Source organism: Bos javanicus, chromosome 8 (assembly GCF_032452875.1).
Source record: "Bos javanicus breed banteng chromosome 8, ARS-OSU_banteng_1.0, whole genome shotgun sequence".
NCBI classification, from domain to species: domain Eukaryota; kingdom Metazoa; phylum Chordata; class Mammalia; order Artiodactyla; family Bovidae; genus Bos; species Bos javanicus.
In genome coordinates this window covers 110,880,458-110,905,372 of record NC_083875.1, presented here as the reverse complement: position 1 = coordinate 110,905,372, position 24,915 = coordinate 110,880,458, and the positions used below count along the sequence as shown (strand labels likewise).

The 24,915-nt window shown below is 56.6% G+C and overlaps 1 protein-coding gene across 3 annotated transcripts; it reads left to right on the top strand.

The window, feature by feature from the left end:
* Positions 1-3,081: 3,081 nt before the first annotated feature.
* PHF19 (PHD finger protein 19) lies at positions 3,082-24,127 on the top strand. 3 transcript variants are annotated; one of them, XM_061426687.1, is made up of 15 exons: positions 3,082-3,231; positions 5,660-5,860; positions 6,505-6,586; positions 9,695-9,790; positions 10,240-10,340; positions 10,871-11,019; positions 12,668-12,763; positions 13,549-13,617; positions 13,817-13,937; positions 16,400-16,467; positions 17,701-17,862; positions 18,642-18,729; positions 19,614-19,699; positions 20,607-20,702; positions 21,690-24,127. In XM_061426687.1, exons 2-15 carry the CDS (start codon positions 5,675-5,677, stop codon positions 22,030-22,032), a joined length of 1,743 nt encoding a protein of 580 aa, XP_061282671.1. In that variant the 5' UTR covers positions 3,082-3,231; positions 5,660-5,674; the 3' UTR covers positions 22,033-24,127. The 3 variants fall into 3 exon arrangements, with proteins under 3 accessions (XP_061282671.1, XP_061282669.1, XP_061282670.1); XM_061426685.1 differs by lacking the exon at positions 3,082-3,231 and adding an exon at positions 4,169-4,387; XM_061426686.1 differs by lacking the exon at positions 3,082-3,231 and adding an exon at positions 4,299-5,157.
* The last annotated feature ends 788 nt before the right edge of the window (positions 24,128-24,915 follow it).

Sequence of the window (24,915 nt, the reverse complement as noted above, 5' to 3'; positions counted from 1 at the left end):
CCTCCTGTGTGTGGCCTTGCGGAAGTCACCCCATCTCTCCAAGCCTCTGTCCCCTCGCCAGTGGACAGATCCAACGCCTGCCATGCCTGCGTCACCAAACTGTGGGACCAGACATGTCAGGACTCTGTGAGCTCTGAGGGCCCAGCACATGCGACAGGTCAGTGCTGAGACCAAACCTTCTTTGCTGTAATCTCTCTGCACATCCCATCTTTAAAATTACCAAATATTTCCAACATACAGAAAATAGAGGAAAAAAGTTTTAGACCTGAGAAGAAGGTCAATGCAAAGAACTACAGACAAGCCACCCAACTTTGCCAAGTCTTGACACCTTGCCATACATGCTTCAGATTTTTTTTTTTTTTTCTGAAAAATAGAACAGTACAGATTAAATCCTCTGTGTTCCTCTCTGATCTCATTCCCATCCCTCCCTACCCAGGGGTAACTGCTGTTCTAAATTTAGTATCTTTGATTTCCTATGCATGTTTTAACGTTTACTATCTGACTATATCCCTAAAAATACATATGCAGCATAGTTTTCAATTAAAAAAAACCTTTTTGTATCACACTACTCTACCACTTTTCTAGACTGTACCTATGTTGAGGCAATAGCCTGAGTTTCTTTTCCCTCCCGTAGATTATTCCATTGCACAAATAGGTCACAGTCTATCTGTTGATGGACAATTCATCAATTCCTCAGTTTTTACAACTACACGCTGAGTGAGGGGAGGGAAGTCACTGAACGGTAGATAAGAGCATCTTCAACTTTAATAGAATTTGCCAAACTTCTTCTCCAGAGAAGCTGTATCCTTTTGCTTCTCCATCACGATGGTACAGGGTTCCCAGGGTGCCACATCCTTACTCCCTTCATCCCTTTGCCCCCACTGAGAGACTGCTGACTGCTTGCCAGTTTGGTGAATGCGAAATGGTGTCTCCCAGCTCTTAGCATTTGCATCTCTCCCATGACCAGTGAAGCTGAACATCTTTTCGTATTTTTGGCCACCTAGGTTTCCTCTTCTGTGAATTGCCTGTTGATACCCTTAACCCATTTTTTAAAAGAGATTATTTGTGTTTCTTTCGTTTGTCCATACTTTCAACCTACTTCTGCCAGATCCTCCCAAAGCAGACTGTTCATGGTCCTTCTCTGTTCTAAACTCCCTGTGGCTCTCTCTAGAATATGCACAACTCTAGAATATGCCACAGGGCCTTGCTCAGTGGCCCTGATTCGCCTGTGGGCTGAAAACCAAACTCAGCCCAGGACACTCAGCTCCTTCTCCTCCAGTCTTGCCCTGAACTCCAACCTGAAGGACACCCAACTCGCTCAGTCCCAGGCCTCCAGCACACACCACGCCCCCAGCCTGGAATGCCTCCCTCCTATCTCCACATTCCATCTGAATGCCACCTTTTCCGCAATCCTTCTCCTCTCTTCTCAACTCAAAGCTGGATTTGCCTCTGAATCACAGGTGAAAATATACCTTTCTAGTGGCATTTATTATTTCTCCTTTTGTCATGTTTAAACAACTTTGCATTTTGCCCACTACTTTTTCATTTACAAAAGCACAGCTTTTTATTGTGCTGTTTTGGCCTCATCTCTGCAGTGGTCCTGTGGGACAGGGTAGTCATTTACCCTCTTTGAACAGATAGGGAAGGTGGTTTACCAGGGCACTAGTTCACCCAGCATCTCCCTTTGGCTCAGAGACAGAGCTGGACTTGAAGCCAGGACTCCTCCGATTCCACGGCCAGCTCCACGCAGCATGCCCCTCCTGTTCACATCCGTGCTGTTGCTGCCTGGGCCAACCCCTGACTCCCCCTTGAGATCGTGAGTCCCGCTGCCCCCAGTTCTGGTCTCACTCCTGCGGGAGGAGGGGGGGCACTCAGTGAGTACATGATTTCTTGACAAAGTTACAATCATCACTTATTGCACACCCACTGGCTGCTGAGGGGTTTGTATACATTAACCCCAACCTTCCCAACAACTCTAGATGAGGAGACTGAAGTTTGAGTTGAAATGCTTTGCTCAGGGTCCCACGCCCCGTGGAGCTGGCCTATGACGTGAGTGCCTTATGCATAACAGGGGTAGACCCAGCCAGCCAGAGAGACCGTACCCCGAGGTCCTCCCCAGAGAGTGAGTCCGGATGCGGACATTTCTGCCCATCCTCCCCAGGGCCAGGGCCGATAATGACTGGAGCCATGCCCCCAGCCTCAACCCGCTATTCCTATGACTCTGTATGCTCTTTCGCCGTGTGCCACTTATTTAAATGTTGTGTGTGTGTGTGGGGGGGGGGGGGTTCCAGTTGAATCTTTGTGTTGTGTTTCTCCGCTTCGCGTTTGTGTGCAATCTGTTGCTGGTGTGTGTTACTGTGCTGTGACTCTGTGCCTGTCCGCTTTATATGTCTGTTTTGCTGTGTGTCTACGCTGTGTACACTCTTGCGTATCTGTGTCGAGACTCTCTAATGTGTGCTGTGTCGTGTAGATCGTGTGTGGTCAGCTTGCGTTTGTGCCGTGCGCTGTGTCTGTACGCAGGCCGTCTCCGCTGCAAGCGCCGGACGTCTGTGTGTTTCTGTTGTGCTAATCCCGTTTGGGTTGTTCCAGGTCTGTCCGGGCAGCGCGTCCCTGCGCCTCCGCACCTCCCCGCTGTGTGTCCCCGCCGGCTGACGTCTGCGCCCGGCGCGCAGAGCTGGGTTTCCTCAACAAGTGTGTGCCGGCCCCGGGCGCCGCGCGCGCGCCTCCGCCGAGGGGCCGTGCCGGGGCCCCGCGTCCGTGTGCGCCCGCGCCGCGTGTCTGCGCCGGGCGCGCGGTGGCGGAGGATGCGCGCCCGCGGGGGCGGGGGCGGGGGCCGGGGCGCGGCGCGGGGGCGGCCCGGGGGCGGGAGCGGGCGAGCCGGCGGGCGGGCGGTGCGGCGGGGCCCCGCGACCGCGGGCTCCAATGGCGAGGCCGGCGCGGCCCCCGCTAATTACATAAGCGGGACGTCAATAATTCGCGGGAAAACGCGAAAAAGATGGCGCCCCGCGCCCGGGGGGCCCCTTCCTGAGCGCCCGGGCCCCTCCCTCCTCCTCCTCCGGCCCCCCTCCTCCCCCCGGCGCCCCCGCCCCGCCCCGCCCCCGCCGAGACCCCGACCCCGGCCCCACGGGCGGACACTCGGCCGGGCAGCCGCGGGCCGAGCGCAGCCGCCTCCGCCGCCGATGCGCCTGGTGGCCAGACTCCAAGTGGGACCGGCGGACACGCAGCCTCGCGGTAAGTTCAGCGCTGCAGGCGGCCGGCCCCGGCCGGGGACTCCTCGCCACTCTCGCCTCTCCCTGCAGTCATCCCTCTTTTGGAAGTTTCCCTGGACTTTGGCGGGTCAAACGCCTCGGGGCCGGGAGGGGGGTTTGGAGTCCTGGGGAGATGCACGCCTGGGGGGGCGCGGGGTGGTGGAGAGGGGTGAACGGTGTCTGTGGGGCGGCGGGAGCCCCGCCCGGGTTCCCGAGCCTTTGGGGGGGGGGGGCGTGTGTGACAGGTCGCTCTTCCCGTGCCCCAAATCTTTACTTTTCCTGTTCGGTGGGGGGACGGGCCTGGAGACCGACGGGGCCGTTTGGGATTTTGCTCACGTCCGAAGTCAGGCTGCAGCAGGATGGGGATGGGGGGAGGCCTGGCGTCGGAGCGATTGAAGATCAGAGCGCTTGAACCCGAAGGGGGGTCCTTCTGCAAGCGTTTTCCCCTCCCGAACACCCTTTTTAAAAAGCCAACGGCCGCCCTGGGAGAGGCCCCGGCGCATGAATCATCCTCGCTTCCTGCCCCCGCCCGGCCCCGCGCTCCGGGTGCCGCGGATTTGAACTGGACGCCGACGAGAACCCGCAAACAGGCATTTCTTTGCAGATGGGTTTGAATCAGCCAATCACAGCCCGCGGGGGCCCGCTCCGGGAGGATGGAGGCGCGGGTGGAGGGGGGGCCCGCCACCCGAGGGCCCCCGCCCGGTCAGGGAGGGGGGTGCGGCGACTGGGCCTGCTCCCAACGGCGCGGCGGGGGAGGAAGTGTCAGTTTGTGAACCTGCCGCGGGCCCGGGCCAGGCCCGGCGGGGCAGGACCTTGCAGCGCTCGGCAGCCAGGTGGCAGGGAGAAGGCAGAGATTTGGACCGCACACCCTGCCCAGCGCCTGTGCGCTGTGCCCTGGAGAGGAGGGACGAATTGGGGGGTGGGGGGGCGGGTGGAGGGAAGAGGATGCGGCCGCGCCACCATCTGGAGAGCGAAGACCCCAGCAATGCCCTGCGTGCCCCGGGGCCCTTGACATGCACACACATGTGCTCTGTTTCCTATACTCACTGCCACAAAGCTGTAGACATCAAACACCGTCTCACAGGAGCACACACGCACTCACACGGAAAAACACACGACTGTCTCCCTGTAATCTACAGGTAATCATAACACCAGGTGCCCAGCGCCTGGGCAGAGAAGGAGGGGACTGGAATAGTGGGTGCAGGGAGCAGAGGGGGCTGTGCTTAGTGGAGAGTGTGGAGCCGCCTGGAGCCAGGTGAGCCCAGATTGAGGAGGAGGGGGCCTTGGGGTGGGGGACTTTGAATGCCACTGAAGGCTTTGGGGAACCACAGAAGGTTTCTGGGAGAAGAAGATGGGAATTGTTGCCCCTGGTGAGGAGTCTGGTGGGGAGGCAGGAAGACAGGGAGTGGCCTGTTTAGGGCTGTGCCTAGGTGGTACCATTCTGCATCCCAGGTGCCCAGCAGCTGAGTGAGCATGAAACAGTTATTGAATGAATGGCCCGGGCAAGATGAGGCCTGAACTCAGACCAGGCCAGGGAGATGGACAAGAGGAAGCCAAAAATCACTGTGCTTGAAGTTGGCTGCTTGTGGCAGGCAACTCATCGGTTGGAGAAGTCAAAGATGCTGGGGTGTTCTGGGGACCAGAGCAGAACTGCTAGCAGAAGTGGGAAAGCAGCAGGAGCAGTGGGTTTCATAGGATGGGGAGAGACAGATGTAGAGAGGCTGGCATGGCGATGACTTCACTGCTTGGAGCCAATTTGCATCTGAGTAAAAGCATAAGTGAGTTTAAATGTCCCAGAATTGGTTTCCATTAAATCATCCCATAACTGAGAACAGAAAAGGAGATTACAGAAGACCCAGATGGCCAAGTCTATACCAGTTCATAAGCCACCAGGAGTTTTCCTTTCTAGGTGAGTTTTCTCCAGCTAGCTCTCGGGAGGGAGCAGGGGTCTGAAAACCCCCCACTGCTCTCCTGGAGAAGGCCCTCCACTCAGAAAACACAGGGTGTGTTTGCTTTAGGGATAAAACCTCTGGCTCCAAAGCCACGGGGTATGGTTCAGATCTGCCTCATACACACCTGGGCAGGGGGATTTTGCTCTGTGGTTGGCTGAAAGAGCCGTTCTCTGTACAAGGTTGCGTGGTAGGGGTGGAGCAAGTGCAGAGTAGCGAATCGGCTCACCTGGTTAAGGACCATGGCTCTGCCTCTGAACCCAGAGCCGCTTCCCCTTGCCAGACTTCAGTTTCCTGACCTGTAAAATGGGAATAACAGTGACAACCTCACAGGTTGTCACGAGAATCCAGTGAGATGATAAAAGCATCTGGCACAGCACAGGTTACATAAATGGTAGCTGCTTTCCTCTCTCCCCTCTCTCCTGAAGTAAGGAGTAGAAACCCTGTTCCTTTCTCTTCCAGTGTCAGTGGAAGCTGATGGAGAATCGAGCTCTGGACCCAGGGACTCGGGACTCCTATGGTGCCACCAGCCACCTCCCTAACAAGGGGGCCCTGGCAAAAGCCAAGAACAACTTCAAAGACCTGATGTCCAAGCTGACGGAGGGCCAGTATGTGCTGTGCCGGTGGACAGATGGACTGTATTATCTCGGAAAGATCAAGAGGGTAAACCCTTCCTCCCTGGCCCCAGTTCCCCAGGCTCAGCATCTCTCTGCTCATTCCTGGTGCCAGCCTCAGACCAGGGGTGGAGGATGGGAGATTGCTGGCAGATTCCTGCTGTGCTCTCCTGCTCCAAAGCTGAAAGTGGAAGGAGGTGGAGCCTGCAAAAGCAGGTGCCATCCTTAGGGCACCTAAGGACATCTTTAGACAAGTGCTCTGTGAGCCTACAAAACAAAATCAGGTTGGAGAGATCATCTGGCCTCGGTATTCCCACCAAGTTGCCGTCACCTAGCCTCTCGCTGCCCAATTCCAGGGAGTGGGCGTGCACAGCCTTCAGGACCGCCGTTCTCCTTCTGGCCTGGCTCTACTTTTTGGAGCACAGAGTGACTCTTTGTGACCCCATGGACTATTCCAGTCCGTGGAATTCTCTAGGCCAGAATACTGGAGTGGGTTGCCATGCCCTCCTTCAGGGGCTCTTCCCAACCCAGGGATCGAACCCAGGTCTCCTGCATTGCAGGCGGATTCTTGGAGCACAAGGAGGGAGTCTGATCTCTCTGCCCTGTGGGGGCAGAGATGGGAGAGGAAGACCATGTTCAAGTGGCTTTTCCCCAGCTACCGTCTCACCCTGCTCCTCCCTTTCTCTGCTCCAGGTCAGCAGTTCTAAGCAGAGCTGCCTCGTAACTTTTGAAGATAATTCCAAATACTGGGTCTTATGGAAGGACATACAGCATGGTGAGTATTGCTGACTCCTCACCCCTGCCCCACTCTCCTCTTCTGCCTCCATTTTCTTCCTGCTCTCCTTCTGTCTCGTAACTTCCGGCATCTGGCCATGTCCTTGGAGATTACCAGTTGTACGTTTACACGAGAACTCATTTATGACACCTGTCATCCTCTTGAGCATTCATCCCTCACGAGGGAGGCAGGCAGATGGAGAAGGCAGCTTGAGGAGGGGTGGGAGCAGGGTTGTGTCCCAGGCCTGTGTGTATTTCCCGGCTGCCCAAAGCTCTGGGTCCCTCTGGGGCTAGGAACAGAAGGGGCCCAGGCAATCGGAATTGAAACCTTTCGGTGTAAGCACAGTGTCCTCTATCAGCATGTTAAAAAACAAGGAGGCAGCTCTCTCCATGGGGGAGAGACCCACCAAGCCTGGAGCAGGCAGCGTGATGATGACGTAGCGGGATGGAGCTGGGCCCGTTTCCAGGGCTGAAAGGGAGCTGGGTTGGGTATCATCCCTGCCCTCAGACGGCTGACACTGTCTTACAGAGATGACGAACTGGGGGCATTCTTGCCACCGTTCTCCCCTGCCATGTGCGTGACAGACATCACTGATCAATCAGAGCACTCATTTTCAACATGGAGCACCAGGCAGCCACTCCCAATGAGTTACCGTGTGAGAACAGACCTTTTTACCATTTATGCTCTAACAGGAGGACTGACATGGTGGTATGTGAGGAAGAGACAGGGTTTGGAGCCCGCCTTGGACCAGGCTTCCCCGATGGCTCAGCAGTAAGGAATCCATCTGCAATGCAGGAGACACAGGCCATACGAGTTTGATCCCTAGGTCAGGACGATCCCCTGGAGAAGGGAACGGCAACCTGCTCCAGTATTCTTGCCTGGGAAATCCCATGGACAGAGGAGCCTGGCAGGCTGCAGCCCATGGGGTCTCAGAGTCGGACACGACTTAGCAACTACAGCACCACCAGTGGTGTGGAGTTACAGGGAGTCAGTTTCTGAAGAATCTGTTACCTTGAGAGATGATTTCAGGAGCTTGCCAAGCAAAGACCACAGGACCCAGCCAGTTAGAAGAGTTTCCAGGGTGCCTTTTTCTCCAAGATGTTGTGGCTAATGCAGACTGATGCTTCTCCAGGCCCTTCTCACCCTAAATGTACTGTTTCAAGATCCAAAGCAATGAGGGGCTCCTCTCCTGGGCTGCCTGCTTATCGAAAGCAGAAGGAGCCAGCTGATGAGGAAAGACAGTTCACCTTAGCAAACCGTGAGTGTGCCGGGCACCAAGAAGGTGCGGCAGTGCTCAGCGGAGGAGCTGCGTGGACCCCAGATCACTGCTCCTCACGGAGGTCGGGCCCTCTGCGTCCACCCGGTGAGAGCACAAGGCTGAGCTTGCTGTAGGTGCCGACCCACGGCTTCATTAAGCCAGTGGAGACTTGCTGAGACCACGGTGCTCTTGATGCTCTTAAGAAATATAACTGCTGTCAACTGGCAAAAGGTCATTTAGTATCTAATAAGTAGTAAAGGAATGGAGAGTAACACAGTTACTATAATAAGCCAACCTGTTATTTCCTTTTCTAATCAAATGAATGCGAGTTTACATGAATTCCTGAGATTCAAACTTTTCATTTTTTAAGTAACTGCTATATTTTCCTGGGATCATATTCAGGAATAAGAGGCAAGAGACCATTTATTCAACAAACAGGTCATGAACACATGTGATGTGCCACACCCACGTGAGGTCCTGGGGACACAGATGAACAGATACCTTTTGTGTCCTTACGGAACTTTCCATCTGCTGAGGGAAATGAGACTGAAACACACATGAAAACATACTTTATTCATTCAAACCCTTCACACACAAACACATGTTTATTCTTCAACAGCAATTGAACAAACTTAAAATTGTTATGGACCATTGAGACAATTTGAAATGTGAACGCTGAATTTGTTGATGATACTAAGAAATTATTTTTAATATTTGGGTTCCATAAAGGTACTAGTTTTTTTTTTTTCTTTAGGAAAGTATAATCTTTCAGAGATGCCTACTGAAATATTTATGGAAAATGATTGGGTATTTGGGGCTTGATTCACAACAAAACAGGAGGGGTAGTGGGTGGGAATATAGTCAAAACAAGACTGGCTGTGAATTCGTGACTGTTGATAAGAACATGGAGTTTCGTTATAACTTTATTATTATGCAATAATAAAAAATGTTTAAAAGTTATTTAACATAAAAACTTTAACAAGTCAAGTTAAATTAAGCAGGAGAGGCAGAATGGTATTGTCAAAAGAACAAATGATTTGGGGGATTTCCCTGGCGGTCCGGTGGCTAAGACTCTGTGCTCCCAATGCAGGGGGCCCAGGTTCAATCCCTGGTCGGGGAACTAGATCTGACATGCCTCAACTAAAAGAGAACCTTTGCCACAATGAGTATTAAAAAATCCTACATGCTGCAACTAAGACCCTGCATATCCAAATAAATAAATACTAAAAGAAAAATTATTTGGGACTTCCCTAGTGGTCTAGTTAGGAGCATCCCCTGGTGCCTCAGACAGTAAAGCGTCTGCCTGCAATGCAGGAAACCCGGGTTCAATTCCTGAGTTAGGAAGATCCCCTGGAGAAGGAAATGGCAATCCACTCCAGCACTCTTGCCTGGAAAATCCCATGGACGGAGGAGTCTGATAGGCTACAGTCCATGGGGTCGCAAAGAGTCGTACACGACTGAGCGACTTCACTTTAGTGGTCCAGTGGTTAACACTCTGGGCTTTCAATGCAGGGGGTGTGGGTTCAATCCCTGGCTGGGGAACTAAGATCCTGCATGCCTTGAGGTGTGGCCAAAACAAAACAAAAATCAAACAAGTTGATGTCAAACAGTGGTGGATTTGAATCCCCCTTCTGCTTTCTAGCTGAGCAAGGGACTTAACTGCTCTGAACCTCAGTTTTCCCCATCTTTAGAATGGGGTGCTGGTCACAGGCAGCTCAGCATGGTTGGAGAGGCTCAGTGAGTCGGCCTCTGGAGCCCAACACTCAGACCCAGAGGCGCGGCGCCTGGTTTTAAGACCGTGGGTCATTCCCATGAACCCAAGCTGACCACGCAGGGTGCCTTTCTTTCAGCTGGTGTTCCAGGGGAGGAGCCCAAGTGCAACATCTGCCTGGGGAAGACATCAGGGCCCCTGAATGAGATCCTCATCTGTGGGAAGTGCGGCCTGGGTAAGTGTGACCAGACCTGGGGGTCCCCGGCCCCCGCTGGCTTGGGACTCACTCCACGTCCGATCCTCGGGGCCTCAGCCGGCTTCCTCTTTCTCTTGGCGGGGCAGAGTGACAAGGCGGCCAGTCTCTGGGAATGGGGGCCCAGGGAGGTGATCCTGGGGGAGAGCTGGGGCTTCTGGAAAGTGAGGGAAGTTAGGCGCTTTGCAGGTGGAGAGGATGGGTAGCAGAGATGGAGCACAGAGGCTGAAGTCAGACCCTGTGTGCTTCCCGCACGGGGCCCATGCCAGCTTTGGGTGGCCTGCTTGGACCCCAGCTTGGCTGCTGTGCCAGCCAGTAAGTACCCTGGCAGCTGGCAGGCACACGGCTCCCAGCACTCGCTGCCGCCCTCCCCAGCCTGGGGCCGCTGCTCCCTCGTGGGCACTCACCGCCCTCCTTTGCCCCGCTCCTAGGTTACCACCAGCAGTGCCACATCCCCATAGCGGGCAGTGCCGACCGGCCCCTGCTCACACCTTGGTTCTGCCGACGCTGCATCTTCGCGCTGGCTGTGCGGGTGAGCCCTCCATTCTTCCCACCTTGCCCCCCCTCCCCGCACCCGTCCAGTCTGGAAGCCCAGAGACTGTCTGGACTCAGGCCTGACTCCTGGTCCTAGCGCCTGGCTTTGGAGGCCGACAGCGGCTGCCACTTACCGGCTGTATGCCCTTGGCCCGGTTCCTTAGCCTCCCTGAGCCTGTTTCGTCCGCTGCTAAATGGATGCAGGTTTGGTGTCAGGTGTAGGAGGCCCCCAACAAATAGCGCTTTGCTAGTAACAGAAAAACCCATGTAAGTGCCCACTGTCGATACATATTGGCTCTGGTGACTTTTATTGTGCTTATTCCTGTTAATACTACTGAAAATGCAGATCCCTGGGGATAGAGAGAGGCTGGATCTGAGATCGATGAGAAAAGGCTCCGTGCGTTTCTGACTACATTGGAAACGCTTGTCCCACCTGGTCCGGCATCAACCTTGATAGCTTTGATGGGGATCCACGTGTGGCCCAACCGGGACCCCCGGGGGGTGACTCGGGCCCTCATCTCCCCGCAGAAAGGCGGTGCGCTGAAGAAGGGCGCCATCGCCAGGACGCTGCAGGCCGTGAAGATGGTGCTGTCCTACCAGCCCGAGGAGCTCGAGTGGGACTCCCCCCACCGCACCAACCAGCAGCAGTGCTACTGCTACTGCGGCGGTCCTGGAGAGTAAGGCGGCGGGGCGCGGCGCGGCGGGGCGGGGCCTCCCCGATGGGCGTGGTCTCCCTGGTGGGCGGGGCTCCAGGGAGGCATGGGCGAGGCTGGCTGGGGTAGCCGGACCCCCAGAGAGGAGCCCGCAGCCTCCCACAGGCTCTGGAGAGCCAGAGGCTAGCACTAGGGGGAGGGGGGGCGCTGGGGGTGGAGGTTTTCTTGGGGCTCCATGGAAGAGAAGGAAGTGTCGAACAGCGGTTAACAGCCTGGTCCCGAGTGTCCACGTTCTCCCAGCCCCTTACAGCTATGCTGTCCCTGAGCTCCGTTCTCATGATAGCTGTCCCGTGGCTTGGGGGTTGTGAGTAGAGCGTGATTTAGATCATTCATGTAAAGGCTCACACAGTGCCTGGCACTTGGCAAGCACTTAATAAATGTGAGCTCTTCCTGTTGGTGCATGGACGTTTGGATAAACCTTTCCATCATCAGAAGCAGTGAAACAGGTTGCTGGTGAGAGATGAAGGTCCTTTTCCCTGGAGGTGTGCAAGCAGGGCTGGGCATGTGTGAGGAACTTTGGAGGGTGTTCTCACCCTGACTATAGAACAGGAGCCTTTCTTTGATTCTTCTTGTGGCCTGGGCCTGCGTGTAGCTGTGGGTGATTGAGCCGGTTCCCTTGGGTTGACTGCACCAACCTTGTGGGAAGAACCACAGGAGTGAGAGATGGAACCTCTGCTTGCAGGGAACAGCCCACAGGGCGCCCTGAAGCCCTGAGTCTCAGCCCCCAGTTCTGCTGACAAGCCCTGGGGGTCTGAAGGCCGTGCTTACGACCTAGCTGGGTGATTTGGGCAAATCACATGAAGTGCTTCATCTCTCAAGTGAGATTAATAACCTTGGCCCATCACCTTCTGTGGGTGTTGTGGCCTTTGGGATTACAGGTGGAGACATACTTATAGAGACCTTTGCAGCACTGAGGTGGTGGTTCTCAATGCTTACAGGGCAGAGTTGCTCGGGCGATTGTCAAATATGCATCTCCCTGGGGCTGCCCCAAGATTGAGTAGACCTGGAACAGGTCCAGGAATCTTCTGCATTTTAACCTAGACTCCAGGTGATTCTGACGCAGGTGGTCCATGGACCACACCTGTCAAGTGTGTTAGTTAAGAAAATACCTTTTTTGGTTTTCATTCTTATTCAGTGAGTAGTTGTTGAATGGTTTTAACAGGATGGATACAGCCTCAGGTGAGGGGCTCACAGGACCTTTATTTTCCCATGAAATGCCCTGGGCAAACCTTTGCCCATCAGTGGTGCTTGGGAAGCAACGTGTGGGGCACAGACCCGAGAAGAGGGCTCCAGTGGGTGACAAAGAGCATGGGCTCTGGAGTCAGGAGGCTAGGATCTGAGTCACTCTCCACCCCTTGCCTCCTGAGCAACCTTGAACAAGCTATCTGTAAAATGGGAACAGAGGCCCGTGTTTGACCAACTGGGTAGAGCAAATGATACCATGTTATGTCCTGCTGCTCGGGCCTCCCCTGGCACAGCCCAGGGCTTGGTAACTGTGAGTTCTCTTCCCTTTCCCCCGCTGGAGGGCAAGTTTGTGTTGGGGAAGGTTGCTGAGGCCGATTCCTGGCTGGGAGTGCGGGCCTGGCTGACCCTGGCTCCTCTGGCTCTCCAGATGGTACCTGCGGATGCTGCAGTGTTACCGCTGCAGGCAGTGGTTCCACGAGGCCTGCACCCAGTGTCTCAATGAGCCCATGATGTTCGGTGACCGGTAGGTGCTTGTCTGGTCCGACTCAGCCTCGGGGTTGTGGCGGGGGATGGGGGCAGAGGCTACAGCAACTCCTTCAGATTGCCTGCCAGACCTCAGAACCCTGGGCTCTGGGACAGCGTAGCCTCCTGTCTACGGAGGCTGCTCAGGGTTGGGAGGTCTTCCCCGTAGAGGGACCAGCTGAACCACATCCCCAGTCTCCACTGACTTGCGGGGGACCTTAGACAAAGCCCTGCCTTTCCCAAGCCCCAGTCTCTTCAAGGGTCTGGGAAGCGGGAGAGACACAGGCCTGCCCCACCCCTGCCCAGGATTGTTGGAGGAGCCACAGCGGGGATGGATGACTTGATCTGGCCTCTAACAAGGGGGCTAAGCTAGTGGAAGGTGTATGTGTGTCAAACCAGATACTGTGCGTGTCTTGGTTGGTGCCTCATGAGGTTTGCGACTAAAGTAGGTGTGCGTGCGTGCACGTGTGCACGTGTGTGTGTCTGTGTCTGTCTCTGTCTCTCTCTCAGGCAGAGGGGAAGAGGTGGCCCCTGCAGCCCAGCCGTGTGTGGCTCCCTCTGAGCTCAGCCACAGTCCAGGGCAATGCTGTTTGGGAAAGGGTTTGAGGTAGCGGTTGGAAGGGGTGGGGGAACAGTTCTTGGTCCCTGTTCTATCCCATCTTTGTCCCCTCGGAGGAGGAGATGAAGACAGTGCTGACTGTGAACAGTAGGTCGGGGGCGAGGGTGCAGGACTAGGGTGGGATGGCAGAGCCCCTCCTACCACTGGGCCCCTTTTCACCCCCACAGGTTCTACCTGTTCTTCTGCTCCGTGTGCAACCAGGGCCCAGAGTACATTGAGAGGCTGCCCCTGCGATGGTGAGAGGGTGGGGCTTGGCCCAGGCCCCTCCTGGCCCCTCTCAGTGTCTCCCCTCTGCGTCCCTCCGGGAACAGTTCTGCCTCCAGCCCCCAGGTCCCAGCCTTGCCCCCGCCCTTCAGCCTGGGTCCAGGGCGTTGCGACCCTGGCTGCTCAGGCTGCCGCCTCACGCCGGCCCCACCTCCGTGCACCCTTGCCCAGGGTCGATGTGGTTCACCTGGCCCTCTACAACCTGGGCGTGCAGAGCAAGAAGAAGTACTTCGACTTTGAGGAGATTCTGGCCTTCGTTAACCATCACTGGGAGCTCCTGCAGCTTGGGAAGGTATGCACAGCCGTGGGCCATGATGAGGATGGCGGGAATCCTCTCCACAGTGGGGTGCCCTGAGTCCAGAGGGGTGAAGGCTGTGCCCAGGGTCACACAGTGCAGAACCAGAGTCTGGGTCTCTGAGCACAGCTTTTCGAGAACACTGCCTGTCTGTGAGGGCTGCTGAGCGGGTACCAAGGTCCAGTCTTTGAACTGCTGTATTCCTGAGTCCAGGCTTCTGAGCCTGGGCCCTGCAAGGGGCTTCCTGACCCAGGCTTTGGTAGTAGGTGGCTTAGGGCCTCACCGACTCATCTGTAGGGAGCTGGGGGTCAAGTCTGGCTGGAGAAGGCCTCTCTGCAGTGACCCACTCCAAATTACCTGGCTAGGATGGAAAGTGAAGTGGGCCTGCCCCCTGCTGGCCGTACTCTGAATAGCAGCATATTCAGAGTACTCTGAGTACTCTGAATTCTCAGGGGTATTCACCAGGGGTCCCGCGAGCTGGGAGTCACCAAGTGCAGTAACAGACCAGAGACTTACAGGATTTCAGAGGTGGAGAGCCGCTTGCTGGTGACCGTACGGCTTTGGAGCTGAGCCAGGGCCTCCCCAACCACTTCCCTGGCAGGGCCATGCCGCCTTCCGTGACACCCTCAGACCCCCTCCACCATATCCAGAGGGAGGCGTCTTCACTGAGTGCCCAAATCCTTTCATGAAACGGGGATTTTTAAAGTAATCTTTATTCTTGGCAGAAGTTCCTCATGTAATAACATCTTCATTTACAGTGTTTGATAATTTATTAATGACATACATATTATTAATGTCAAGCCCTAAAAGATAGGTAGAGCTGATATTTTTTTAACAAGTTTTTTTTCTGATCTATATACATAAAAAAGTCCTACATGTGCCTGGTAGAAAATTCTCAAAGTACCAAAAAGTATAAGAACGTATACTTAAAACCATATGCCTGCATCACGCCGCTCAGAGACATCTATTAGTAATGCGCACAGGCACACATCGTTCAGTTCTTTCTTCTGCGTCTGTTTTTCTTTTTACATGAGGTTATACGGTATTTGCAGTTTTTTATTGAAGTAGAGTTGATTTAAAATATTGTATTAGTTTCAGGTATAGACAGCAAAGTGATTGTTATAATTTATGTATGTATTTCCGGATTATTTTCCATTTTAGGTTGTTACAAGGTATTGAATATAGTTCCCTGTGCTGCACAGTAAATCCTTATTGCTTATCTGTTTTATATATAGTAATATGTATCTGTTAATCCAATGTCCCTAATTTATCCCTCCCCCATCCTTTCCTCTTTGGTAACCGTGAGTTTGTGTGCATGCATGCTAAGTCCTGCAGTTGTGTCTGACTCTTTGCAACCCTATGGACTGTAGCCCACCAGACTTCTCTGTCCATGAAGAAGGGATTCTTCATGGCAGGGGGTTCTCCAGGCAAGGAGACTGGAGTGGGCTGCCATGCCCTCCTCCAAGGGATATTCCCAACCAGGGATCGAACTCTTATGCCTCCTGCGTTGGCAGGAGGTTTCTTTATCAATAGTGCCACCTGGGAAGCCCAACCATAAGTTTGTGGGAAGGTAAATTGGTGCAGCCACTATGAAAACCAGTGTGGAAGTTCCTTTAAAAACTAAAAACAGAGCCACCATATGATCCAGCAATCCCAGTCCTGGGCATATATTCAGAAAACATGAAAACGCTAAATTTAAAAGATACATGTGCCCCAGTGATCATAGCAGCGCTGTTCACAATGGCCAAGGCAGAGGGACAACCCGAGTGCCCACCAGCGGATGGTTGGTGTAAGAAGATGTGCAAATGTCAAGAATGGAAATATTCCCGTGTGCAGTGCAGCATGCATGGATCCAGAGAATATCGTACTAAGCGAAGTCAGGCAGAGAAAGACAAACACGCCGCTTATGCGTAGAATCTAAGACATAAAGAAGCCTGTATATAAAACAGACTCATATACAAATTTAAGTCACGTTTTTCAGCGTGCATTATATCATAAATACTTTTCCATATCACGGGAGTTTTTGTCAACATTTCCCACGGCTGCATTGGTTCTCTCCATAGTTTATTTACTTGTCTCCGTCCTGCTGGGCACATAGTTTTCTCCCCACATTTTTCATATTTGCCCATCGTTGGGAACATGCTGCAGTGAACGTTTTTGTATATAAAACTTTGTTGGTGTGTCGTGTCCGTACGATAGGATCCATGAAGCACCATTATTGGGTCAAGGGCAGGGACATTTTTAAAGCTCTTGGTACATTTACGACAGGAGTTATTCTCGTTTACAGATGGGGGTGTGAGGTCAGAGAGGTGAAAAGACTTGTCTGAGATCATGGAACAAGTCAGTGGTCCTCACCTGGAGGACTCAGAGCATCCAGGGCTTGAGGGGAAGGGAGGGGACGGGGACTGAGGACTTCTCGGAGGCCAGGTGCCGGGTCTGACTGTCCTGCTCCCCCGTAGCTCACCAGCACCCCTGTGACGGACCGAGGCCCACATCTCCTCAATGCACTGAATAGTTACAAGAGCCGGTGCGTACAGGGAAGGACGGAGTGCTGCGTGGGGGTGGGGGTGGGGGTGGGGGGTGGGAACTGATGGGCTGTATGTAAAGTGTCCTCCTGCCGCATTACCCTCGTACCAGCTGTGCTCCCATCTGGGTCTCCCCCTGCTTCTCTGTGACTGCATCACCCATCCTTCAAGGTCCAGGGAGTACTCATCTTCTTTGGGATGCCTCCCCTGAGCACTCCAGCAGCCTGACCCTTTTTGCTGCTGGGTTCAGCTCCATAGGGGGCTGCCCCCCTGCTCTAGCCATCTGGGGTTCTGGGCCAGGCCCTGAGGCCTTGGTTCATCATCTCGGGTGGGCTGCAGCCTCCTAACTGTCCCCAGCCTGTGTCTTCCCACCTGGACTATTGAGTTCCTCTTGGGACACACATGTCCCCACCACAGGGAGTGCCCAAGCTCCTGAGCTCGGCAGTCTGGGCCCGGTATGATCAGATCCTGCCCACACCTTCCGCCACGGGCCCTGTGCGTGATTTCCTGAGTGCCACCCACTCTGAACCCTTTGCTTCCCTCCCCAGTGCTTTTCTCGCACTCCTCACCCCAGACCCTCTTCAGTCCCTTTCGTCCATTTGCTCCATCAGCGACTGTCTGTTGAACTGTGTCAGCCCTGTGTAGGTGCTGAGGCCACAGCGAATAAGACACGGTCCCTGACTGCTGTGAGACCTCCCCAGGCCTCTCTAGAGAGGGTTATCCACTCTGTCTTCCATCTTCTTCGACTCTGGGGCCTGGACACAGCCCTACCTACGCCTGAGCACAAGGGGCCTCTTGCCTTCTCCATGGGCAATCTCCTGGGGGTAAACTGCAGCGAGGCCCCTCTGAGGCCCCCACGCAGCTCAGCCCGTCACAGAAGGGTGAGGGCACTGCCTGCAGGAGCTCTCCGGATTCCAGGGCTGTGGAACCCTGTGTTGCCACCATAAGGGTCCCCTGGGGGCGGGGTGAGGCTGTCCTGCAGGCCGAGCTCTCGGGGGCTGGTTGAGGCAGAGAAGGGGAGAGGAGCGCGACGCCCGAGATGAGGAAGGACAGGGAGGAGCCACCTGAGCCCCCGATCCCGCAGGCCTTGCGGACTCAGTGTCTCCACGGGCCGCTCTGGATTTTAGCGCTGGGTCCGGGAAGGCAGAGAGGGAGGTTTTTAACACTTGGCTCTCCTCCCCAGGAGGATGGACGGACAGGCTCCAGAGCTTTCTCCTCTCCCTGCCCACCCCCAGGTTCCTCTGCGGCAAGGAGATCAAGAAGAAGAAGTGCATCTTCCGCCTGCGCATCCGTGTCCCACCCAACCCGCCCGGGAAGCTGCTGCCCGACAAGGGCCTGGCGCCCCCCGAGCACGGCGCCGCCTCCGAGCTGCGGAGGAGAGGGAAGAGCAAGCCCAGGTCAGTGCCCGGGACCCCAGGGCGGGGCCGCGGCCGGCCTTGGGCTCTCTGCGCCCCGCTCCAGCGCCAGCCCCCTCCGACGGGCTGTGCGGTGACATCCGAGGGAGCGAGGGCAGGACTCCGGCCAGTTAGTCCCAGCCGGAGGCGCCCTCGTGGGCCAGTCCGTGGCTAGGCCGGGGCCTGACCCAGGCCCCACTGCCTCCACCACAGCCTCTCGCTGGCCTTGCTCGGAGGGGAAGCCGGGACCCAGTCTTGCTGGCTTAGGGCCAAGCCAGCGAGGCGAGGGGCAGTGAGAGTGGGGGAGGGGTCCCTAGCGCTCCTGGCTTCTTCCCAGGTGGTGCTGGTGGGAAAGAACCTGCCTGCCAACACGGGGACAGAAGAGATGCGGGTTTGATTCCCGGATCGGGAAAGATCCCCTGGAGGAGGGCATGGCAACCTACTCCAGTATTCTTGCCTAGAGAATCCTCATGGATAGGGGAGCCTGGTGGGCTGTGGTCCATGAAGTCACCAAGAGTCGGACACGACTGCAGTGACTTAGCAGCAGCAGCGCTCCTGGCTGAGACCAGCCCTGCTTCCCGGGCATTGGGGGGTGGCGGGCAGAGCTCCTGGACGCCTGGGTGAGGAGCGGTGCCACCATACCCGCCTCCACCTCCCACGCCTGCAGCCCCCAGTTCCCCAGGGCTCCCCCGGAAGGACAGCCTGTCCCCACGCTGACCCCACCCATCCCCTGGGCCTTCGGGCTCTGACCGGGCTACCCTCTCCTTTTTCTGTCTCCACAGTTTGTTGCCTCATGAATTCCAGCAGCAGAAAAGGCGAGTTTATAGAAGAAAAAGATCAAAGTTTTTGCTGGAAGACGCTATCCCCAGTGTTAGTTGCTCGTTTTCTCACTCTCCACTTTCACACGTAGGGGCCACACCCACTAGGGATCCTGGCACAGAAAACCGGGTCTCCCAGACCCAGGGACTCACCCACGTCCCTGAAAGGAGAAAACCGGTTCCTCTGACAGCTGGTTACACAAGGAGGTGCTCCTCCTTTGTCTCCCCAAGTTCTCCTGAGAACCCAGAGCGGGGCTGGGCCAGGGTGGGTCGCAGCCTTGCCCCGCTGTCCAGGTGGGGAAACTGAGGCCCCAGAGAGCAGTGACTCTGCTGAGGTCACACCCCAGGCGGTGGCAGAGCCCGGCCCGGAACCAGGGCTCTGGAGCTCTCTTGCATCCACGCTGGGGCCCTCGCTGTGGGCAGTAATATGAGCAGTGCCTCACATCTCCCCAGGCCGTTTATAAGGCGCTTTCACGATCCTCGGGCTTCCCTGGTGGCTCAGCTGGTAAAGAATCCGCCTGCCATGTGGGAGACCTGGGTTTGATCCCTGGGCTGGGAAAGATCCCCTGGAGAAGGGAAAGGCTACCCACACCAGTATTCTGGCCTGGAGAATTCCATGGAACGTGTAGTCCGTGGGGTCACAGAGAGTCGGACACGCCTGAGTGACTTTCAGAATCCTCATTCCCTTCTGCCATGCTGACACCTCTGGGAGTCAAGCTCGGTAGGGGTCCTTACCCACCTCTGAGTGGAGGGAACCGAAGCCCACAGATGGGCCGGTCGGGCAGTCACCTAGAGACAGTCAGGACTGGCACCGGCGTGCCCCGCCTCCCCGGGCAGGACCGGAAGAGAGAGGAAGTGACAGGCGTGGCCGCGGGGAGAAGTGTGCTGGGGGCGGGGCGTGCTGCTCCCGGCTGACCCCGCCCCTTGTGTCCACAGAGCGACTTCACCTCCGCCTGGAGCACCAATCACCACCTGGCCAGCATATTTGACTTCACACTGGACGAGATCCAGAGTTTAAAAAGGTAACAGTGAGGGGCCCGGCAGAGAGGGCTGCTCTGGAGACGGGAATAGAACTGAGCAGGGAGACAGATGCCCCCTGTTCCCCCAGCCCTGCAGGGGGCGAAACACAGCCTTGGAGGATGGAGACACTCTCCTGGGGTCGCTGAGTTAAAGGCTCTGCACTGCAGAAGGCTGCCGGAAGGGTCTTTCTGCATCAGGGCTTTCAGCCTGACACCTCGCCCCCACCCCCGGAGGCCTGTGGGGCTCCCGGGGATAGCCCCCAGAGCCCAGCCCTCCCTACACCTCCTGCCCCCCTCTCCCCACTGCTTCACACCTGGCACCAGACTTGCTGTGGTCACCCCACATTCACGGTCCTCTGCGGAGCCGCCCCTGACCCTCCCCGGGCCCTGGCGGATGCTCCCTCTGCCCCACGGCACCTCGTCCTCGGTGCCCCTATGGGTGGGGCCGCATCCAGCAGTTTTATTCTCCTGACTATTGAAGGTTATCTCGGGCTCTCCTGTAGGCACGAAGGAGGGGGCAAGGACTTCGGTCAATGAGGCCTGGGCCCCAGCCCCTACTTGCCAGCTGCCAGCTATGTGACTTTGGCAAAGTTTTCTAACCTCCCTGAGCCTCCTCTGTGGCTTGGCTGTTAGGAGACTCAGAACCCTCTTTATCGTCTCTCGTTGTCACAGTGCTGTGTCGCCGACCGGGGAGGTGGTCAGGGAAGCCCTCTGTGGCCTCCGGGGCTTTGAAGGCTTGGTGGGCAGGCAGTGGATGGGGGAGGAGGCCCACCTGCCGCTGTGGTGGCGGGCAGCTCGGGGGGAAGGGGCTCGGCCGAGAGGAAGGGTGCCGGGCAGAGGGGCCAGAGATGCCCAGGAAAGCCCTGGGGCACTGAGGGCTGGCCGTAGGCTCACCCCTCCTCCTCCTCAGCGCCAGCTCAGGCCAGACCTTCTTCTCGGACGTGGACTCCACCGATGCCGCCAGCACCTCTGGCTCTGCTTCCACCAGCCTCTCCTACGACTCCAGGTGAGTGCCCCGGCGCCCCTACCCCCACCTGTGACGAGGGGCTCACCCTGCGCTCCTGTGTCGGGACCTGGCCTTCTGTCCGTGTGGGCGTCGGGGTCTGAGACCCGATGCTTTTTCCCACTCCTCTTCACCTGCTGCCGTGTGTGTGGCACCTCTTGCTGGGCAGTCTCAGATCCGGGTTCTGCCGTTCTCGGGCTCTGACCGTCATGTGCCAGGATTCTGTGACATCTGTGCCTCTGCCTGTGAGGTCCCTGGCCGTGGTTCTTGGCTGTCTGAACTGTGTCTGCCTGCTGGGGGTCTTTCTTTAAGGAGCAGAGCCTGACAGAGAGGGGAAATGTTCTCCTGCAAAGTGTGAGGACTGGGAGAGGGGACAGGAGTCCCCAGGAGCCTCGCGAAGGATACCACGTGCTTCACCACAGCAGGTCCTCACAGCAAAGGGCAGGGGGGTGCTGCAAAGCGCACGGACCTGCTCTCAACCGAGGCTCCTTTAACGGTGTTCAGGACACTCGTGGCCCTTGCAAGAGGGGAATTAAAAGCATCATGCCCGTCGAAGTCCGTCGTCTCCAAACACCTCTGGGTGTCATTCTCTGCTGCCGCCTCTGTGGTTTCATGTCCTTCTCGCTTCTTAGGTTCTTACTGGTGCTTTGGATCTGGGTCTCTAAGTGTCTGTGAATGTGTACTCTTCTTTAGTTTCTCTCCCCTCTGCCCTGTGGGGGTGGGGGGAGTGGAGACACGTTTGTTTCTTGGACTCAGGCAGCGCTGAGCTCAGTATAAAAGAGCGAGGCTCTGGAGATGGACGCAGCTAGGGTTGGGTCCCGGCTCTGCCACTCCCGGCTGGCACTTTCCCCCTCTGGGGTCTCCTCAGGGCTGCCATGAGGATTCAGTGAGCTACCTGGGGCATGGGGCCGGTGGAGCTCAGGGACAGGGACTGGTGGGGGTGATCCCATCTCATTTCCATCCTCCCCGCCTCGCCCCCTCCCCACGCAGACGGACGGTGGGCAGCCGCAAGAGGAAGCTGGCAGCCAAAGCGTACGTGCCACTGCGGGCCAAGCGCCGGGCAGCCGAGCCGGGCGGACGCTGCGCCTCGGACAGCAGCGCAGAGGGGGCCTCAGGCCCCGAGCGGCCAGACGAGGGCGTCGACAGCCACACGTTTGAGAGCATCAGTGAGGACGACTCGTCCTTGTCCCACCTCAAGTCGTCCATCACCAACTATTTTGGCGCGGCGGGGCGGCTAGCTTGTGGGGAGAAGTACCAGGTGCTGGCTCGGAGGGTCACACCAGAGGGCAAGGTGCAGTACCTGGTGGAGTGGGAAGGGACAACCCCTTACTGACCAGCCCCCCAAGGAGGCCCGGAGCCCTGGAAACCAAAGGAGAGGTGGTGGAAGCCACAGGCTCCCCGGTCCTCCCCAGGCTGCAGGAGGGAGGGACAAGACAGAGTTGAGGGCCCGGCTGAGCTCTGCCTGCCCGCCTGTGCCTCTGCTGCCCCGTCTGCTCTGGGCCCTCAGGCTCACCGCCCCTTCGCCCGTGTCTCTGCGGTCCCGCCGGCTGTCTCCACATGCTCCCTCCAGCTGTTCACCTGTCCCTCCAAGTTAGCATCCCTCCTGGCTCCCCAGTGTGTCCCCCTCCCTTTCCCCTTTTGGGTGTGTGCATTTGCACACCCAGCCCTCCCCTGGACATCCTTCACACCTGACCCATCCCGGGGACCACACGAGGAGGACGGAAGTCTTTGAGAAAGACGGGGTGAAGGTGGGTAAGAAGAGGCCTTGTGGAGCTCCTCTCTCACGTTCCTACCCCTCCTCCTGTCCCAGGGAGGAGGTGGTGAGGGTGGGAGAACGCCTCTGGGAAGCCTGCAGGGCAGAGACCCTGCGACTCTCAGGATCCAAGGAGGAGGAGGAGGCTGGGTCTCTGCTTCAGAAGGCAGGGGGTGCAGGCTGCGGTGTCGGCTTCCGAGAACCCCGTTTTCCCTTCTCGGGTCACGTTCCCTTTCTGTTGCCGTGGAGCGGGGCCTGGCCTTGCAGGCGGAAGGCATGAGGAGAGGTAGCCGTGTCCTGCTTGCTACATCTCGGACTGTCTCCTCTGCCTCCTACGCCACACAGCCCGAGGGCACGTGCACACACACGCACGCGCACACACGCACGCGCTTCCATCTGTGTGTGCGCTCTCACCTCCAGGCACACACATGGTCCCAGCCTCCAGGTGTACACACACCACACACATAGCCACACATCCCTTTGGGTGCCAGCCTGGCTCCTGCCCTTGGCTTTTCCTGGGCCCTCTTATGGGCGCCACGTGCTGCAACGAAATGTGAACGTCCAGCTCGGGCCGGTGAACCAGCCTGGGCCCGAGAGGGAAGCAGGGGGACTCACACCTTCTTCCGTACCCCCTGCCCAGCTCTGAAACTGACAATCACTTTTGGGGGCAGGTTGGGACTTTTTTTTTTTTTTAAGGGCCTGAGTCATTACATCCCCTCAAAAAAAGGGAAGCCTTTTGTCAGTGGGAGTAGAGTTCTTAGAACCGACGTTAAAACTCAGACCCATCTGGAGGGAGATCAAAAATGGGAGGGGAAGGAGACCCCTCATTTTTGCTGCTTCCGGAGGCATTAGAAACTGACTCACTTGATTGGAAAGAAGTGCCTTGACTGGGGCGAGGGGTGTGCCAGATGGGGGCCAGCCTTGCCAACTGCTGCCGCGGCCTCCGGCTTGGCTGGGTTTTGGAGGCTGCCAGCAGCAAGGCGAAGGGGGCAGCTGCAAGCCTGGAGCTGGTCTTTCCATTATTAGGCCACCCCCCATCTGTGGGCTTTGGGGTGGGGGTCGCTGAGAGCGCTCAGATGCCCCTTGCTTCAGATCCTGGCCCCAGCAGTGCCTTTCAAGCGGGCCTTCACCTGCGGTGCAGCCCCCACTTCCTCTGCTTCCCAGCCTGGTCCAGGCAGGGATGGCTGGTTGGGCCCAGCTTGCCCCCGTCTCAGCCCCACTGCTGGTGCTACTGATGCTCCCTGACGGGGGCCGGGTGGAAGAGAAGCTGAGAAGCCAGCCCCCGCTCAGCCGTGGGGTGGGACTGAGAACCAGTCCCTGGCTTCCTGCCTGGCCCCAGAGCACAGCAACCTCCCGGCTCTGCTCCCAGGCTTCTGAGAAGGTGCGGGACGAACACGGCCTGTTGGTGCCCCTGTGCCGCCTCTCCCCAAGCTCCAGAAGCTCTGGCCCGGAAGAGGGGGAGGAGGGAGACAGGGTCTTCCCCACTGGGAGGTCAGCGTGAGGCCTGGCAAAAGGCCACCCTGACTCCACGCCCCAGCCTTTCATTCCTACCTGGCGATAGCTGCATTACTGCCAACTGACCTTATAACCCTGTGCACCTTCAGAAAGATTTATGGTTTTGAATTGCTGCTTTTAATAACATTTGTTATATTAAAATTATAATTAATGTGTCTGATTTAAATTTTAAAGGCTCCCTCTGAAAAACGACCTATCATTGCTTTAGTGAAGTATCGGAAGGTGACGGGGGAATGGTGGGACCCTATCCCCTCTCCAATCACCCTGCTGCTCCGGCACCTGCCACCACATTCTCTTAGCAGTGTTCTTACCTTTACCGCCAGGACAGAGAACCTTTTTTCTGCTCTGAGGACCCTGCCCATGGGGGCAGGAAACATCAGCTGAGAGCCACGGAGATAAAAGCTGGGGCCTGAACCTCGAATGTGACCCCGTGAGGATGCTTTGGTACAGGCGTTGTAAAGCTTCACTAAGCACACGATTGCAGGAATCTGAAGTGTGCTCCTGGCCCCGCCCCGTCGGGCTCCTTTGCTTCAGTCCCCTTCCCGCACCCCCCACCCACCGCTTCACCTGCCTGGGAGAATCCCTGCTGGTGTTCAGCCCCCTAGATGCTGAGGGGACAACCTCATAAACACTACAGATTGCCACCTTACATAAACTTCTGTAAGTCGGGTAGTTTGGAGAGAGAAAAAGCGGGGGATAGGAAAAAGCTACAGGCAGGTGAAGGCCATGGGCCTAACTGAACTCTATTTCCAAAGTTACTGTAGCCTGTTAAACCCTGAGTGTTAATGGCTGACCTTAAAAACTGCTGGCCAGTTCTTTACGGTCTGACCTGCCAGGGACACCCTTGTTAACTATAGCTCCCACTCTTTCCTGCCCCTCCTGCGGCCTTCGACTGCCCTGGGAACAAACCGCAATTGAGGCCAGGGCGGGGGGCTCAGTCTCGGAGAT